The sequence below is a fragment of the Zootoca vivipara genome, chromosome 4, assembly GCF_963506605.1.
Source record: "Zootoca vivipara chromosome 4, rZooViv1.1, whole genome shotgun sequence".
Lineage (NCBI taxonomy): Eukaryota > Metazoa > Chordata > Lepidosauria > Squamata > Lacertidae > Zootoca > Zootoca vivipara.
In genome coordinates, this window is record NC_083279.1 from 72,499,133 (window position 1) to 72,516,274 (window position 17,142).

General features: G+C 42.4%; 1 protein-coding gene across 1 annotated transcript in view; it reads right to left on the reverse strand.

The window, feature by feature from the left end:
• Positions 1–12,474: 12,474 nt before the first annotated feature.
• The window catches only part of LSAMP (limbic system associated membrane protein), a 445,759-nt gene continuing 441,091 nt past the window's right edge, over positions 12,475–17,142 (reverse strand). Inside the window, exon 7 of the mRNA XM_035114576.2 lies at positions 12,475–16,306. Within this exon, the coding sequence (XP_034970467.1) occupies positions 16,209–16,306 (98 nt within the window). The 3' untranslated portion in view covers positions 12,475–16,208. The remainder of the gene's footprint in view (positions 16,307–17,142) is intronic.

The following is a 17,142-nucleotide window of genomic DNA, read 5'->3' on the forward strand; positions in this document are numbered from 1 at the left end:
CAGAAGGAGCATGATGTGTCCCCCACCAGAGGTACTACCACTCTCCTAACATCCCATACGGGGTATATGGGTGGGCATATACCAAGATAACAATCACCACTTCTTTCTTCATTCAGCTGAGGCATGTGCAGAGAGGAAAAGGCATAGATAACAAAATCAAGGGGAGTGCTTTAAAACATGTATCAAGTAACCACATCCATCCTTGTGGACGGCAATATCTGGAATCAATCTAGATTGGAAGAAGCATCTTGAGGATGAGCATGAATGATTCCAGATTGAGAAGAATACACATTAGTGCTGCAAATGGGTTAGTGTGTGCTTAGCCAAAGACTTTAATGCTACGTAGACATCCTTGGGAGGAAGACCCATTAACTTTCATCTGTACGCTCACATCAGATTTGACTGGTTGACTGTATGCAATGTACCAGCAGCCTCAGTTCTGGGTAAGTTGTTTTAAATATTTGAATTCCATATAGTGAAATCCTGGGAATCTTCCAGCTGGTGTCTTATCACGTCATTTGTAGTTCTTAATTCTGCTGGAGCTTCTCTGATCATTTATGGAATGGAAACAGGATTTTACAAAGACTTTATTCTTTGAAATATTCATGGGGCTTTAGTGGTGTTTGTGATTCATTTACTCCCCTCCCCCTTGTCTTAACGGGATGCCTGACATTGGAAGAGGAGAGAGGAAACTCTGCTGGGAGAGCACCAGAGACAGCTCACTTGGTTACAAACTGAACTGGCCATACTCCACCCCACACTTGCCTCTCAAATGCTACCCAGCAGAACTGACATTGGCCCAGCAAATGGCTCTGAAGTAGCTGTAGTACAAGAGAAGCGGGAGTCTGCGCATCCTACATCCTTTTCCAGGATAAATATAAATACATGTGTTATGTAAGAGAGCAGCTCATCACAGAGGGGTAAAAAGCAAAGGGGCGTAATCAAGCTGTTTTGACAGATCCATTTGCGGCATGTGCAGGGGTACCTCCATTACACAATTCTGAAAAACTTGCATTTGAAAATTCGTATTTCCCTATCACCTAAAGAAGTATTTATTCAGTTTCTGTACTACATATACAGTCCTATTTTTGAGCTCCTAAATACTGTAATTCATCAGGAGGACACAATTTAGGAAGGCTAGTAAGAAAACAAGTATTTCCCCAGGTAGTTAGTCTTAGCTGTCAATGTGGATTCAATATATACCAACAACTAGGATCTGGTTTACATATGAAGTAGACTGAGCTGGACAACTCCTGAAGTGGCATAATACTTTGAACCACCTCACATTTCGGGGGAGTGAGCCACATGTTTTAATGCTCCTCCACATTTTTTTTTAAAAAAACCCTAGAAAATGATAATGAAAACACCAAATATATCCTTGAGAAAGATTCCAGCCCTGTTAAAGTTTAATGTATATAAACTTTAATGTACATAAGTTTAAGGTACATAAAATGTTGTGTTTAAATGCATTATAAGTTTTTTGTATTGGGACAGAGGTGGTGATTTTCCACTTGGGTGCAGTAAGCTGTCTTGTGGCCGTTTCAGGTCTCTCCATTCAAAAGGAGATTCAAAACCCGAGTGTATATATGCAAATGGTGTTACTTGCAACACAGACACAGAAACTGTGAGATGCTGGCATGCTGGGAAAAGAAAGACTTGCTTAAGCTCTTTCTTGGACCAGAGGAAGAAACTTTTATGCAACAGAACCATTGCTGGTTCTTGCCTTGTATCATTCTTTGTTATTCCGTAACGTTTATCCTTTGTATCCAATGTTTAACATTGTTCTGAAATTAAAGCTATAAAACTCATTCTCATGGTGAAGAGAATTAATTTCTGCACAAGAGTCCAGATCTGGGAATTCTGTTGTCCAACTCGAACACTCTCTGCTCTGCTAACTCCTATTTTTCTGTTTTCAGGGTGCATTAAAACGGGGAGGCACAACTGGTAGGGAGGTCAGAGGTGGGATCTAAGTAGAGTTGAGGCAGAAGCCAAGGTGGGTTGCACCTTCCATGGTTTTGCTCACAGCCCTTGAAGAGGGGCTCCTTGTGTACCTATTTTGAGCACCTATTTTGGTATGTTTAGCCTGGAGAAGAGAAGGTTAAGGGGTGATATGATAGCCATGTTCAAATATATAAAAGGATGTCATATAGAGGAGGGAGAAAGGTTGTTTTCTGCTGCTCCAGAGAAGCAGACACGGAGCAAGCAATGGATTCAAACTACAAGAAAGAAGATTCCACCTAAACATTAGAAAGAACTTCCTGACAGTAAGAGCTGTTCGGTAGTGGAATTTGCTACCAAGGAGTGTGGTGGAGTCTCCTTCTTTGGAGGTCTTTAAGCAGAGGCTTGACAGGCATATGTCAAGAATGCTTTGATGGTGTTTCCTGCTCGGCAGGGGGTTGGACTGGATGGCCCTTGTGGTCTCTTCCAACTCTACGATTCTATTCTATGTTCCAAATGCTTGCCACACTACTGCCCTGCAGGGGACGCCCAAACAATACTGTAGAACAGAGCGTGAAAGGCGGGGAAGAATGTGCCAAATTTTAGCGTTGTACAGGGAGCCGCTGAAATGTGAGAGCCCAAAGTCCATTACCGCTAGCACGAGTGAACTCGCTCCACTCTATATGGCATATTGCCAAAAAATCACTTCTGTTACCAGTTGCCTTCAACTCTCTCTCTCTCCATATATGCAACACACTATATACATTCCTACAAATCAGCCTTCTCCAATCTTGTGCTTCCCAAATAGTGTTGGACTACAACTTCCATTATCCTTGACCATTCCCATCATGCATGAAAAGGTTTGTAGGCCACCAGGCTGTGGAAAGCTGCTTCAAATTGTGCTTGAGCTGAACGCATTAATCATGCTTCCCCTACACATACCCGCTCTGGGAGGAGAATGTTTATGGTAGTCTTTGCCCTAGAATTTGCAGTACATTCATAAAATTCATTATTGACATGCCCGGAATCATCCTAATTAACCGGTATTCATTTCCACCCACATGCTCCTCCAACGCAGATCTGCATGGTGTGTCAGTGAATAAGTCTACAGGTTTTCAGCCTGTTGCCATTCAGCTCAGATAATCAAGCATTCAATGCTTCTGCTATGGTTTTTGTTTTAAATGGAGCAGGCTTGCAAAGCAGAAGGAGATTTATAATAGAAATAGAGAGGAATGTGGGAGTGTGGTCATGAACCATGTCCTCAGGTGCTCTCTCTGAAGAGAAAAGAAATTCTGAAAATTAGTAATGTGCAGGTTTCCCTGCACTTGAGCCATAATTGGGTCACACAGCACTAATGCTATTCTTGAACGTGTGAAAAAGACCACTTATTTTTCAGGGGTATGTAAATTGTCTCACAGTGTTTTCCCCATAGATGTTCTCACAATGTCACCCAGTGTGTGTGTGTGTGTGTGTGTGTGTGTGTGTGTGTGTGTGTGAATGAATGAAGGCAGCATGTTTCCTACACCCAAGATGTTTAGATCACAACTGATCTGTTCCTATACCATCGTCAGGGACTGGGCAGATGAGGAGTGGTAGAGACTGCCACCTCAAAAGCCTTCCAGAGAGGAGGAGAGAGTACGATATGTCTGCACCCAATGTGCATTACCTGTTTGGTTCCTCACACCTGCAACACTACCCTTGAACGCCTATTCACAAAGCTGTCATCTGACCATGAGCAATAGCCATTTCAAATATGCACACCTCAGTTTAACTGCCAAGTGATTGTGGCTTATATTTTCAAATCATATAGAAGGAGGTTTGAAATCTGATGCCTTTCTTCTTCTTGGTGGAGGAAAGTTGCATTAACACTGCTCCCTTTCCCTGCGCAGAGCACCATCAATAGCACTGGATATAGGGATTTAGGACACTGATCTGATGGGGTGCAAAACTGAGAAGATCCATAACTGAGAGGATCCATTTGGGGGTGGCAAATTTTGGGCTTACTCAGAGTTCCTCATCATCAAAGTTTGCCCCTGCCATAAAAACATATTCCTGTTCACTAAGGAATATCTGATTGGTTGGGAGCATCCATATGACCAATCCACAAAGGAAATAGAAGCAGTACCAAAGGTGCAAATGACATCTAGTGAAGCCAGTGGCACCCAGCAGGATAGAAAAAGGGGAATATTTTTGCTATTAAACCAATTTCAGGGAGATATTTCTAAACCCTTCTCCTCAATTACTATTTTTGGGCCAACAATAAAAATGGGAAGATAATTATTTGCAGCCCAGAATCTTTAGCATTTGTTGGTGGAATGACACTGGAGTGAACAAGAGAGAAGAAACTTATATAGAAATGCAGGGAGAATGTAGGCAGGACTGTCTTTTCTGAAGAATCTATTTTCCAGCATTTCATTACTTTGAAGTTAATCTCTTGAGTGCTCAGTGCCCCCTCCCCTTTTCTAACTCAGTGCTTCCTGAAATGCACTTCCATTTGTCTGCCTTGTGTTAATTTTCCTTCAAATGCTTGTGCTGGTGAACAACAGGGTCATAAATGCTCTCTCCCTTCTATTCTTCTTTCTGCCAGTTTCCTAAGCATGTCTTGCTCTGTTAGCTCTGCTATCAGTCTGCTGCAATGAGACTGACTTTCGCCTTTTGGTGATCCAGTGCATTAGGAAGGTGAGACTGAGAGTAAATGCAGGGCGCCCTGGACCTGACCCATGGCTAATGACCCATGGCATTCCAAATACATCCTTTGTTTCTGGAGTAATAGTCATCAGCTTAGATTCTTAAGAATGTCAAGTTTCCTGAGGATTATAGCCTGCGTGAAGTTGGAATCCAGGTTGAAACCCAGGGCCTGGTTCCAGGGCAGCTGAGAGGCAGGTACAGTCTCTCTCTCTCTCCAGGCCTCATGGAAAGAAAATTATGAAGGAGAATGTGTAGGCACCTTTCTAAGTGATTTATGTGAGATGAGCCACTTGGCTGTACCCACCTACCAGTGGTTTTTAGCCAATGAGTGAAGTGAGAGCTGTGATTGTATGTTATTTGGACACCGTGTGAGGCAGGTTAGGCTGAGAGCTGGGTGGAATCTAGACACATATTAAAAAATGCTTTGAAAATGCTTTTTTTTTTTTAAAAAAACATTTTGAAAAATAGATTGAATTTGCCATAAGCTCACCATCGCAATCTAGTGGCACACTTGTATAATGCACTTAAAACACACTTAAACATTATATTTGAAGCTCAAAGTTTTTGTTTGTGTCTGTGGGTTTATAGAAGCCAAAGTGCTGTATCTTTCCTGTACATTCACAATCAAACATAATAATCCAGATTTATTTCATCATTGCAAAAGAACCTGAATTCTGTGTTGGGATGACATGAAATCAATATTGGGATGATTTCTGTGTTGGGATGACATGACATGAAATCAATGGATTAGCTTTGCAAACTGAGGAGTCAGGAATCAGGAGTGTCTTGGTCCCAAATGAAATAAGCACTTGCCTATGAGCAACTCAGGGACATGGGTGGTGCTGTGGTCTAAACCACTGAGTCTAGGGCTTGCCGATCGGAAGGTTGGTGGTTCGAATCCCTGTGATGGGGTGAGCTCCCATTGCTCGGTCGCAGCTCCTGCCAACCTAGCAGTTCAAAAGCACGTCAAACTGCAAGTTGATAAATAGGTACCGCCGCAGTGGGAAGGTAAACAGTGTTTCCGTGTGCTCTGGTTTCACCAGAATCAGCTTAGTCATGCTGGCCACATGACCCGGAAAAACTGTGCAGACAAACATCGGCTCCCTTGGCCAGTAAAGCGAGATGAGCACCGCAACCCCAGAGTCGTTCATGACTGGACTTAATTGTCAAGGGTCCTTTACCTTTACGAGCAACTCAGATGGATTTCAATCGGATAAAGTCATACCATTCTCTGGACTGTGATCACAGACATTCAGGCTTCCCAGGTCCTTTGAAGCAGAAACAGGGTGGAAAGATATTCTTGTAAATAGATGTTATTTAATGAAACAATAAAATGTCATTTTCTTTTATTCGTGAATATGGCGCAATTGAGATGTATAGCACTTTATATAATAGCTTTATAAACAGTAAACAATAGCAACAGTAAGGGGGATGGGTGAATTTGCTCTCTTCCCCATTCCTGCCCATTCCATTTTGTGACACAGCCCCTCCCCATAAACATAGACATGACAAGAAATGAAGACTCAGCTCCTCCTTTTCACGTTTATTTCGTTTTTGTTTTTTGTGGGTTTTTTTTTAAGACCACAGAAAGAGCAGAGCATTCATAGATGTAAATAAACAGAGACACAAAAACAGAAGTTAAATACATTGAGAAAAGAAAGAAAGAAAGAAAAGCTTTTGTCATTTTTTTGTTTTTACACACACACTGCGCTTTTAAAAATTTTCTTCCACAGACCTAGGTTTGTTTGTTTGTTGAAAAAATGACAGAAATAAAATAAAATAAAATAGAATGGCCGTGTTTTCATTTTCATTAAAGAGAAGTTCAGATCATGTCTACGGTGCTGGGGAAAAATATATATAAAGATATAGATATATATATATATTTATATGTATATAACACTGTTAATGAGGAGAATTCTAACTGCCCAGCAGTGCAGCAAGAAGGGACTGAATATTCTCCCCGAGACCCAAAGGAAAAATTTGGCTGCAGATGGGGGAATGGAAAAGGCCGGTTAGTTGCTGGAGACAACTTTACCACCCTCTCCCTGCCCTGGTCTGCATAACCCTTTTCTTGTTAGCAGGAGCTCACCACAAGCCACAAAGCTTATGACTTTTATTATACAGCACGTCCAGCAAGTCTGCATCAGGTTGCATGTGCCATGGGGGAAGGTGGGGAGAAGGTGGGTGAGGTAATGGGGTGGTCGTAGTTCAGGAAGCAGCAGGGATGGTGGTGTGGTGGGATCTGCATGTGTCGCCATGCAAGTGCATGTCTGCCTTTGACCAAAGCGGGGAGCAAATGAAACAACTTCAGGAGAAGGAAAACACTCTAGCTTTCAGTGAATAGTAGTTAGGTGGCCATGTTCCTTGCATATTGTTGTTCCATGTATTGTAGGCTATGGTTGTTCCACATAGGGTTGAATCTAGATGGCATTTGTTGTCCTTGGGTCCCATTAAAATGAATGGGCCAAGTTAAACCATGACTCAACAGAAGTCCGATTAATTAAGTTAATTGAGCTACTAGGAATTACAGAAGCAACCAAGGCAGAGGACATATTTCTAACCCCACAAGTCACTTTGACAGAAGATGCTCCATACTTTTTGAATTTCCTGCAACCCTATCAAGATATCGCCACTGAGCAGCATTTTATATTTTATTTTACATTTTCATTCCACCCTTTCGTCAAAGAACTCAGGGTGGTATCTATTGTCCCCGGCATACATGAATAGAGCAGTGTGCATGGTTAAGTCACAAGGCCAATTGTTTCGCACCCTTAATTATATACCTTTATTTCCAGGAACTAGCATCTGAATTCAAAATGGCTTTTTGTTTATCATGTCATCTACATTAAAAAAAAAAATTCTTTCTGTGGGGTGGGATGGGGTGCATTCTGTAGCATAACTTGTGAAGGTTTCTTTTGTGGTGCTTGGAGGATGGCATCTCAATTAACTGATGGCACCACATCAGGGGAAATAAGTTCTGCATTGACTGGTTCCGTTGATGTGCTTGTTGGACAACCTTGCCTTGGACTGGCTCAAGTCATTCCTGTCCTTCTAACATGTGACCTTCCTTCTCTGCCACCACTGGCTAATTACTTCTCAAGAGAGGAAGATGCCTTTCACAGATTCTGGTTTATTTGCTAAGATTAACATCCACAGTAATAACTAAGCATTTAAAGATATCACATTTTCCCATCAGGATCACTGTATGTCTTCAGATCTTTAAAGGGACAGATAAATGCAGCCTCTTTGAAATACACATACTTGTCATTCACAAGAGGGGGAAAGTCTCTACCGTATGTAGCCCATGAACAGATGACATCCTTATATAGCTCTATAAACAAACAAACAAAAACTTGGGTATTTCCTTTCCCTCTCCCCTCTTCAATCACCTTTTGTTAATGCATGTGCATGCAAGGGTTACAGTCTTGCATAGTTTTTTTTTGAAAGTCACTGAACACCTGACCAAAATTTTATTCTCCAGAAACCACATGCTTTCCACTTCAAAAACCTTTCTCATCATCATTCCTGTGGAAGATTTATTTCCATGTTTCTGTGAATTTGAAGCAAGAGTGAAATATATGTTCCCTCTCAAAAGGGAGACTGAAAGCGTCCATATCTCGCATCCCACAAGTAACAACCCAGAAATTTACATTCACAGGACATCTGGATGTTTGTAGTTTGGTGTGATATCAGGTGCGATGATGACGTCAACTGTGGCAGTCGTTGGAGTTAGAACTGTTGCAGTAGATTGTACTAGCAAGTGTACAGAAGGAGTTATGTCCTCTCCATTCACTTGGAATCTTTCACGAGAAGGTGTAAAGGAATTGCAGTACATGATGATGTATGGAGGTTTCCTTTGGTGTGGCTGAAAGCTAAGGCATCTCAGCCTGTCTCTACCCCCGTTATTCAATGTCCGTTAATCCCCTGAAAACGCTGGCGTGGCCTCAAATATTATATGTCTTTTTTTTCTTTAAAGTGATCTAGAGGCATGATGAAAACGATGACATTTGCTTAGTTAATACTGAATTAAAGGCATCAAATCTTAACTTCCACTGAAGTCATTGACCAAACTCCCATTGCCTTCATTGGTGTCCAAACTGTATCCTTGACTTTCAGAAGTGGTACCACTTAAAAGGATCAAATATGCACACAGCATGTTGGGGAGAGAGCTTTTGAAACTCCAAGGCTGTGGGCTGGAAATATTCAAGCTGTCAAGGTACACAATGACCCTCAGACCTACATCCTTGGTAGTTTAAAGGCATATGTAGCTGACTCTTTTGCTGCATAGCAAGACACATACAAATGATGGCGCACTCCAATCATGCTTGGAGTTCACATGTTCCAGGATGGCTGCCTCCATGCTCTCTTGGTATGCTGCGGAAGAGGCAAGCCTCCCACTCCTTTTAAGCCTCAGTCACTTGGGGAAAGGTTAGAAATCTGCTAGCAAGTAATGGGTCATCTTAATACCTAAGTGTTTCTTCCTCTGCATGGATGTTACAGGACATTTCATGTCACCCTCGTATATTTACAAACTCGTAGAAGAAATACAATCTTTTTTTTTGTATTTTTGTTTTTATAACACTAAATGTTAAACTTCCATCAATCAAACACGATTACACCTACAGTCTTGAGGAACTGCTGTCCCCTTCTGAATCACCACGCAGGCACGGTGACAGGCTGTAGCTTTTTTTTTTTTTAGGGCTGTGAGGGGGGGGGGGAAGGAAACAGGGAAGCAGGGACCACACGAGAGGAAAGAGTGGAAACACCATAATGCCCCACCATAAAGTTTCTTGTTCTTTCTGACTCCTGGGAACACCTAGTGGCCTTAATGAAAAACAAAACAGAAGTGTTCAGGGGCCAGTGAGAACTGAGGATGTTCTCAGGAAGCACAAAAGCAACATTTGAGTTTCCAGAGTAGGGACAAAAAAACTAAACAATTCTTATTCCTCCAAAACAATTACCACCTGCCATTCTCACATTAACTAGAGAATACTAGAAGCTTTGTGACTCCCATGCAAGCTTTCTTGAAAGTGCCTCTGAATCCTTTCACATCACACAGAAGAGAAGCTTGGGCATAGAACAGAAAAAAGGGTTGACCAAGGTGCCATAATGAGTCAGTGGCAGAAGCCCTGGGGAATTTTGATTCCTACTCCTTTGCTCCAGCCATGAAGTCTGACGGTTTTCTCCTGTTTCCTGCTTCAGCCCATCTTCTCCTGTCTAAGGAAAACCCTGTGTTTTTATTTTTTTATTTTTTTGTTATTTTACAAGTATACTTTAAAAAACATAAGATTTGAGTCTTCTTTTCCTAAAAAAAACACACATTGCCGCCAGTAGCACAGTGTTTATCAGCAACTCTACAATAACCAAACAGTGCATTCAGCCCAACACTTATGTGAATGACCCAACCAAAGCAAAGCTAAAGAGCAGATATGGCATTGACACAGAACAATGTTAGTGATGAGGGATTCTGCACTTTGTGGGGGAGGGGGGGAAATGAATATGGTTTAGTTTCTTTCCTAATAGACCAAAACTTCTACTGGATTGGTGTGCTCACATCCCAAAAGTCCTGACAAAGGGATGAGAAGAGCCAACAATTATTAGAATCACCAAAGCAGAAGCTTAACTCCATTCCAGGAACAGATGTATGGCTTGCAGTCACCAAGTCACACAAAGACTTAAGTCTTGCTTGCTCATCATGGTTTTCAGTCAATACCTCCAGGTATTTCTGCAGATGCACTGGTGGTTCTGATATACAGTAGTCCAGATATCACTGAGTTATCAATTATTCCAGTTGTCCTTGACCTTGGCTTTCTTAATATCTGACCAGCATTGGAAGGAACAGATACATCGCAAGATGCCCTTTTCAGTTCCTAAGCTACCTCCCTTCCTAGCTGAAATTTCTTTTGTCCGCAAATAGTTTCTGGGTATCCAAATACCTCTCTTAATATCACTGTTGGGGAGGGGGTGGCAGGGAAGCTGGTATGGCCTACTTATCTGCCAGTCCTCTCTGGCTTGTGTTGGAACACAGCTGTAGAATTCACCATGAGTGGAGACTGGGACTCCTATGAGGACTCCAGGGCTGTCCTTATAGCACATTTACCAGTCCTGGTTGCTCCCAGGACTCATCATTTTAAATAACAGTTACTAGGGATGGAGCGTTAAATCACAGGGAAAAGAGGCATGGGTGCTCTTGAGTTGCAAGTCACCAGAAAGTGAATTGTCCCTTCATTTTTGGGCTGGTAAAATAGCATCTTTTCACAGTAAAATTATCTAGATTCTGAAAAATGCTAAAAGTAAATTGTGGGCTTATTTCAGAAGGCCATATTACAGAAGGACCACTTCGCTATGGCAAAGTGAAGGGGAAAAGTGATCTTCTGACAACTTTTCTGCATGAAAAAAAAAGGGATTGCAAACCAGTCACTAGGGATGAGGAAATGGAATTTGTATCCGTGGCCAGGGACCAAGCCACAATAAATGCACTATTTATTTCATTGTCAGTCACCTTGAGACTTTTTGTATAAGGCAATTAATTTATTAATGAACTAATTACCGGTAATTAAATAGGGAATCATATATCTGAATTCTGGCAAGTTTCAATACCAGTAGTGTTGGGAAGGATAAGTTGTTTCAGGTCTGAAAATAAAACTCAGGAACATTGACAAACTTCTCTTTAAAGCTCAGGGTAGAGGAGCATTTTACATGCAAATGTGCAATAAAATTCTGGCAGCTGCTTCTTGTATGGGAAAAAAAACAGATTCAGAAGGAGCAATTTGGAGTAGAGAACCAGTGGGGTACTCAACACTTCCCTCATCCACCACTTTCCCACTTAAAATCATATCCCCAGAGTCATTTCCTCCTATGTGTTTTTACTCTCATGATCATGGCAGGATTTCATTGCATGCATTTATATGTATAAGCCTGGCAAATAAATCCTATCCCTTGCTACAAGGTATTTATGCCACTTCTGTAAACAGCATACTACCAGAAGCCATGGCAAGTGAGCCAATCTCTCTCTCTCTCTCTCTCTCTCTCTCTCTCTCTCTCTCTCTCTCTCTCTCTCTCTCTCTCTCTCTCTCTCACACACACACACACACACACACACACACACACACACTCTACCAGCACACCTTTTTGAAGTGTTGCCCAAATCACTAGCAGTACTTTTGTTCAGACAGTTTTCAGAAAGCAGAACTTATGTGGAGTAAATCATCTGGGATGATCCAGCTTGGTGACCATAGTTGGCAAAGGACCTGCATGGTGACCTTGTCAAGTCCACATGGTAGCTTCTTGCAGTAGTGGTCTGGAACACTTAGGTTGCAATCCTGTGTGTGTGTGTGTGTGTGTGTGTGTGTGAAATGAAATGTGGTTTAACTACTTCAGCCAATGCCCTACCAGGCTTTGCCAGAAGGATGGAAGTGAGAGAAGGGGCACCTTTTATAACCCTCCGTTTCCAGGCCTCAGGTTTGTTTGCTTGTTTGTTTAACATTTCTTCCCACTGTTTCCAATGGGAAAGTGGAGAGAGAGGTTTAGAGACTCTTGGAAGTTGACTGGGAGGGCTCAGGATCCTTCGGACCCCGGCTGCTTCTCAGCAAACCCCTATTGGCCCTTTCAACACTGGAGCTCTGATATCCGTCAGGTCAGAGCACTGAAGGAGCCGGTGCTGTCAGAGCGGGAGGCTCATCCCACTCTGAATTGTCCTCTTTGATGTTGAATCTCTGTGTCAGAAGTCAGATGGGCATATCTGAGTTATCTCATGTGATGTCCTCCTAGGGACCATAGGCTTTCAGCCTTACTTGCGAAACACAAGCATGAGGAGCAATTTTCTATGTGAGTGCCGAGGAAGCTCTCTCTCTCTCTGAAACTAAACTGTGGTTTGGAGATTCATTCTATCTGAGCAGCAGCAGCAGTTTTTGCCTTTTTGCAAGGCACACCATGTGTGTGCGTGTGGGGAGGATTGCTTTGTAAATTTATTTCTCGCCAGACCCATGCCACTGTAGCAAAATTCAGTGTTGGGTATTCCCCAAGAGCTGAATGCTATTTCCTGTCTGTATTGCTATCTCACCCTCCAACCACCCCTTACTTCTCTGTTCCGCTTCCTACCTTTACGGAATACTAACTGTCTAACAGTAAATTGCAAGTCTTGGAAGGATGGTACTGAGAAGCCTGGATGCCTGCTTAATTGACTGCCTGAGTCTGCCCCAAACTGCAGACCTCAGCGAAAATAAATTGCTAAAGCAGCAGGAGGGGATTCTGCCATGCTGTTGATCAAGGTGAGAGCTGTCTTGCTGTGTGGGCATGGAGCTACAGGGAGCTTTTTGTAAATGACTGGTACTCATTATAGTAAAAGGAAGGACTTAATGCATGTGTGAGAGCATGCATACACACATGTACACACACACACACACACACACACACACACACACACACACCACTTTACATCTGTATTTCCAAACCGCAAATGGCCACTTTTGCTAATACAGGAATTGCATTACAGGTTAGAACTACTCAGCTGCTACAACTGCTGATGGCACAGTTTAGTTATACTGATTTGAAATGATTGAGAAAAGGAGAGATTTGTTGCTTAGCAATTCAGTGGAATGAAAACTATGGATGGAGTACTGGGCAATTTAAGAGAGTAGATTTCCCTTATGCAGTTCCTCCATCCCTCCCACTGCATCCTTGTAGATGAGGAATCTACAATTCCCCAAAGAGAAAGAAGCATTTATATCAATCTTAGTGTTGTTTTTCGGAACCCACCCCTTTTATGGATAAGCTGAGACCATACAATTGGATTGCACTTGTGAGGGCTAACCAAATCTGTGGCTGGGGCAAAAGGCAATTGACAATAAGCTATGAAGGGCACTCGTTTTCCTTTAATCAACACATGACATGGGCATATTATATTCATGTTATATTCTTGCTGCCAGTTACACTTGCAATTTCTAAAAATTAAAGGCATCCTCTTTGGGCCAGAAATTCGTAAGTAGTTCAGCTTGCCCTTTCTGAGATATTTGGCATCAGGAATGGGAATTGCATGCCCAATTGTCAATGACAAACCAGTGCAAGTAAAGTACTGAACTAAACAAAGGTGACTCAATTACTGAAAGATAAGGTTCCAACTCACGCCAGGGATGCACAGACTCCTCTTAGTGACCTGGCTTGAGACACACAATCTCTTCTCCATCTCCATCTGCAACTTATAATGAGTGTCCAATTAATCTCCTGCACTTCTGTGGTAAGAATGCCAAGAGCCAACCACAGTAAAAAATAACACAGAAAAAGTTTACACTAAAAAACAACAAGTGGATAGTAGTTGCCTGTCAAACCTTTTTAAAACTTCCTTTTGCAAGACCTCTGCTCAGGTTTTGAGAGAAGGCTTTCCTAAGTTTCAAACAAAGTGTATTTCTGGTTATTTGAAGGGTATAAAGTCAAAATGATGGTAGTAATAGAAATACTTTGTTCTTTCTGGCAGATTTCTATTTGTTTTTTATCATAGTCATAAGAAAGTTGGCTTTATAGAATGGCTATGTATTGCTGAGTGTTGAGTACAGCGCACCCTCCTGAAATTTCTAATCAGAGGAGGAAAAGAATGGAAAGCTGCTCAGGCTCAGGGGTCATAATGGTTACTAACCACAAAATTAATAATTTTAGAACCATTGTGAGATAAAATCCCTAATGGAGAGGGGTCACTCTATTGGCTTTTTTTTTTTTTGCTTTTCTCTAGTCGTCCCATGAAGTCTGAGATCTCCCAGTTACCAGGCACACCTGACTTTGACCCTGTCTATTTCAGTTCACACACAGAAAAGATGCCCACCAGTGCAAGTTAAGCATAGCAAAAAGGCTGGAGGATAAAGACCAAGGGGCAGAGCAATGCGAGGGTTTTGTGTAGCCAAGCTACACATGCTGTAAGTAGCAGTGGCTGGTGCAATATCGTTTGTTGACTATCTACAGCAGGATCTCTAGCTGTTTTCAGACTACAGTTCCCATCAACCCTGACCACTGGTTCTGCTAGCTAGGGATAATGGGAGCTGTAGTTCAACAGCAGCTGGAGACCCAAATTTGGGAAACTCTGATCTCAGGCTGCAGCAGCCTTTCTTCAGGAACTCTTCTCTTTGTCCCAAAGTTAATCACTCTGGCTTCCTCCTGAACCTTCTGCTGAACCTCCTGGATTCTGTTGATTTCCCTCATTTCTTTGACTCCAGACCACTGGTCTTTTATGCACAGAGCCTGCTTGGCCTTGACCAAGCTACTCAGCAGATCCTGATGCTGCCTTGCCTGAGGGCAGTGGATAGAACAAGCTTTCTGGACAATGGGCTGTGCAGTTACAAGAAATTTACCAAACATTTGTCCACATTGTGAGATGTAATAGATCTAATCTCATTCAACCTTCTCTCATTCCAGACTTTGACACCCTCAAATCTTCATATAATTCATTCAGCAGCCTCTTCGGGACTTGGCTATCTATGGCCTTGCAGGCTCGCCAGTCCTGCTCTGATAAAAGCAAACTGAAGAGATACACAGGGACAATATATACGTTCCATTTGAAAGCTACCATGATGAATTCAGTTGGAGAACAGGAGAAGGCTAAGGATCAGTTCCTCAAAACTGGGATCACAAAAAGAAGTCAAGGCAAAATTTTGCTGGGGAAGACTTTGCTCATGTCCTTGCTCCCCTGCATTCACATCCAAGCTAATGTTTGAACTCATGTACACAGCAAGTCATTATCTACAGCATGATGAGCTTATGTACACAGGGGCTGCCCCCTTTGCATGCTTTTGAGAGAGAGACACGCACACACAGATACACCCATGCCTGCCCGTCTGTGAACACACACACACTTATGAGAGAAAGCGAGGCCTGTTAAGAACAAGAGGGCAGATGAGTAATGTTGGTATGTTTCGGCATAATCAAAACATTGTGGGCTTAAGGTACAAAGGAAAATATGGGAGAGCTTAATAGGGGAAGCAGCATACAAAGGACCACATGGAGTTTCTTCATGGGACACCAGTATGCTACAGAAATTTGCATCACTGTTTGCCAGAAATCTGAAAAGGTTAAGTATCAGTTTAAGAAATGAGCATGCCAATCAAAATGTTGTGACTATCAACACCAAAGCAAAGGCCATCTCTTTCCAGGAAGGAAGGAAGGAAGGAAGGAAGGAAGGAAGGAAGGAAGGAAGGAAGGAAGGAAGGAAGGAAGGAAGGAAGGAAGGAAATGATATGAGGGAATGGAGAGAATAACAATAATTTCATTGTTGATATTTCTTTTTTTACAGCATCTTGGCATCCTTGGCAGGATCCAGTCTCCATAGAGTGATCCATCTAGGCTTCTTTACTCCTGGGTGGTCAGTGACTTAACAGTTTGTTGGAATAAATGTTGCTGAATCTTCTTCACTGAAATTTCCCCCCTTTGTTGCGGTACACATAAAATTGTGAAAGAAACTGTCCTTTCCCCCGTTCTCTCTCTCTCATTCTCTTGCTCTGTCTCCTGTATGACACATATTTTTTGTTTTGCTTTGTGTGTTGTTCTTGTTGTTGCTGGGTTTTTAATATTTTTTTCCTTTTTTTAAAATTCGGATGTTATTAACATTTGCTGAGTAGGCAGAGCACGGAAGCTGCCAACAGCCACAGTGGTACGGCCAGACACATTGATCCATTGCCTGCTATCCCTGTACCAGGTCCTATGGGATGAGAGAAAGAAGACAAAAAATAGGGGGTGGGGGATTACATACAAACTATACAAGAAGAGAAATACAAAGGAAAAAACCACACTCTAGCAGATAAGGTCCGTCTCCCCTGCCCCTGCATTTTTTGTGTCTCCTGCCAGGAGAAATCAGAATGGGAGTAGTTAAGATTAAAGTATGGCAGCTCCATGTTTTAATGTGATGCTCTTATTGTTTATTAAATTTGTTAGTCACTTTAACTTACCCAAGGCAACCCAAAAATGCCTTATAACCAATTCCAGACGAAGGAGAGAGAAATGCCGTTGGGTGGAATTTGACATGACAAATATTCCATTTGCATATGCATTATTGCTAGCCAGACAGAACAACCCCCCTCTTCCCACACATACTGTTCCAGGGGTTCTCAGACCAATAGGGGACTGGAGAACTGCATTGCAAAAATGGAAGTCCATGAGCAGGGCTTCTGCCGATGGGGCTTGTTAACTGAATCCTGTCCATTATCTCCTTTTGGAGTCAAACCCTTCAATATTTTGAATTCAGATTTGTATCCACATATACACAGTGGTAAAAGGGACCCAGGTGGCGCTGTGGTTAAACCACTGAGCCTAGGGCTTGCTGATCAGAAGGTCGGCGGTTCGAATCCCTGTGACGGGGTGAGCTCCCGTTGCTTGGTCCCAGCTCCTCCCAACCTAGCAGTTCGAAAGCACGTCAAAGTGCAAGTAGATAAATAGGAACCGCTACAGCGGGAAGGTAAACGGCGTTTCCATGTGCTGCGCTGGTTTGCCAGAAGCGGCTTTGTCATGCTGGCCACATGACCTGGAAGCTGTACGCCG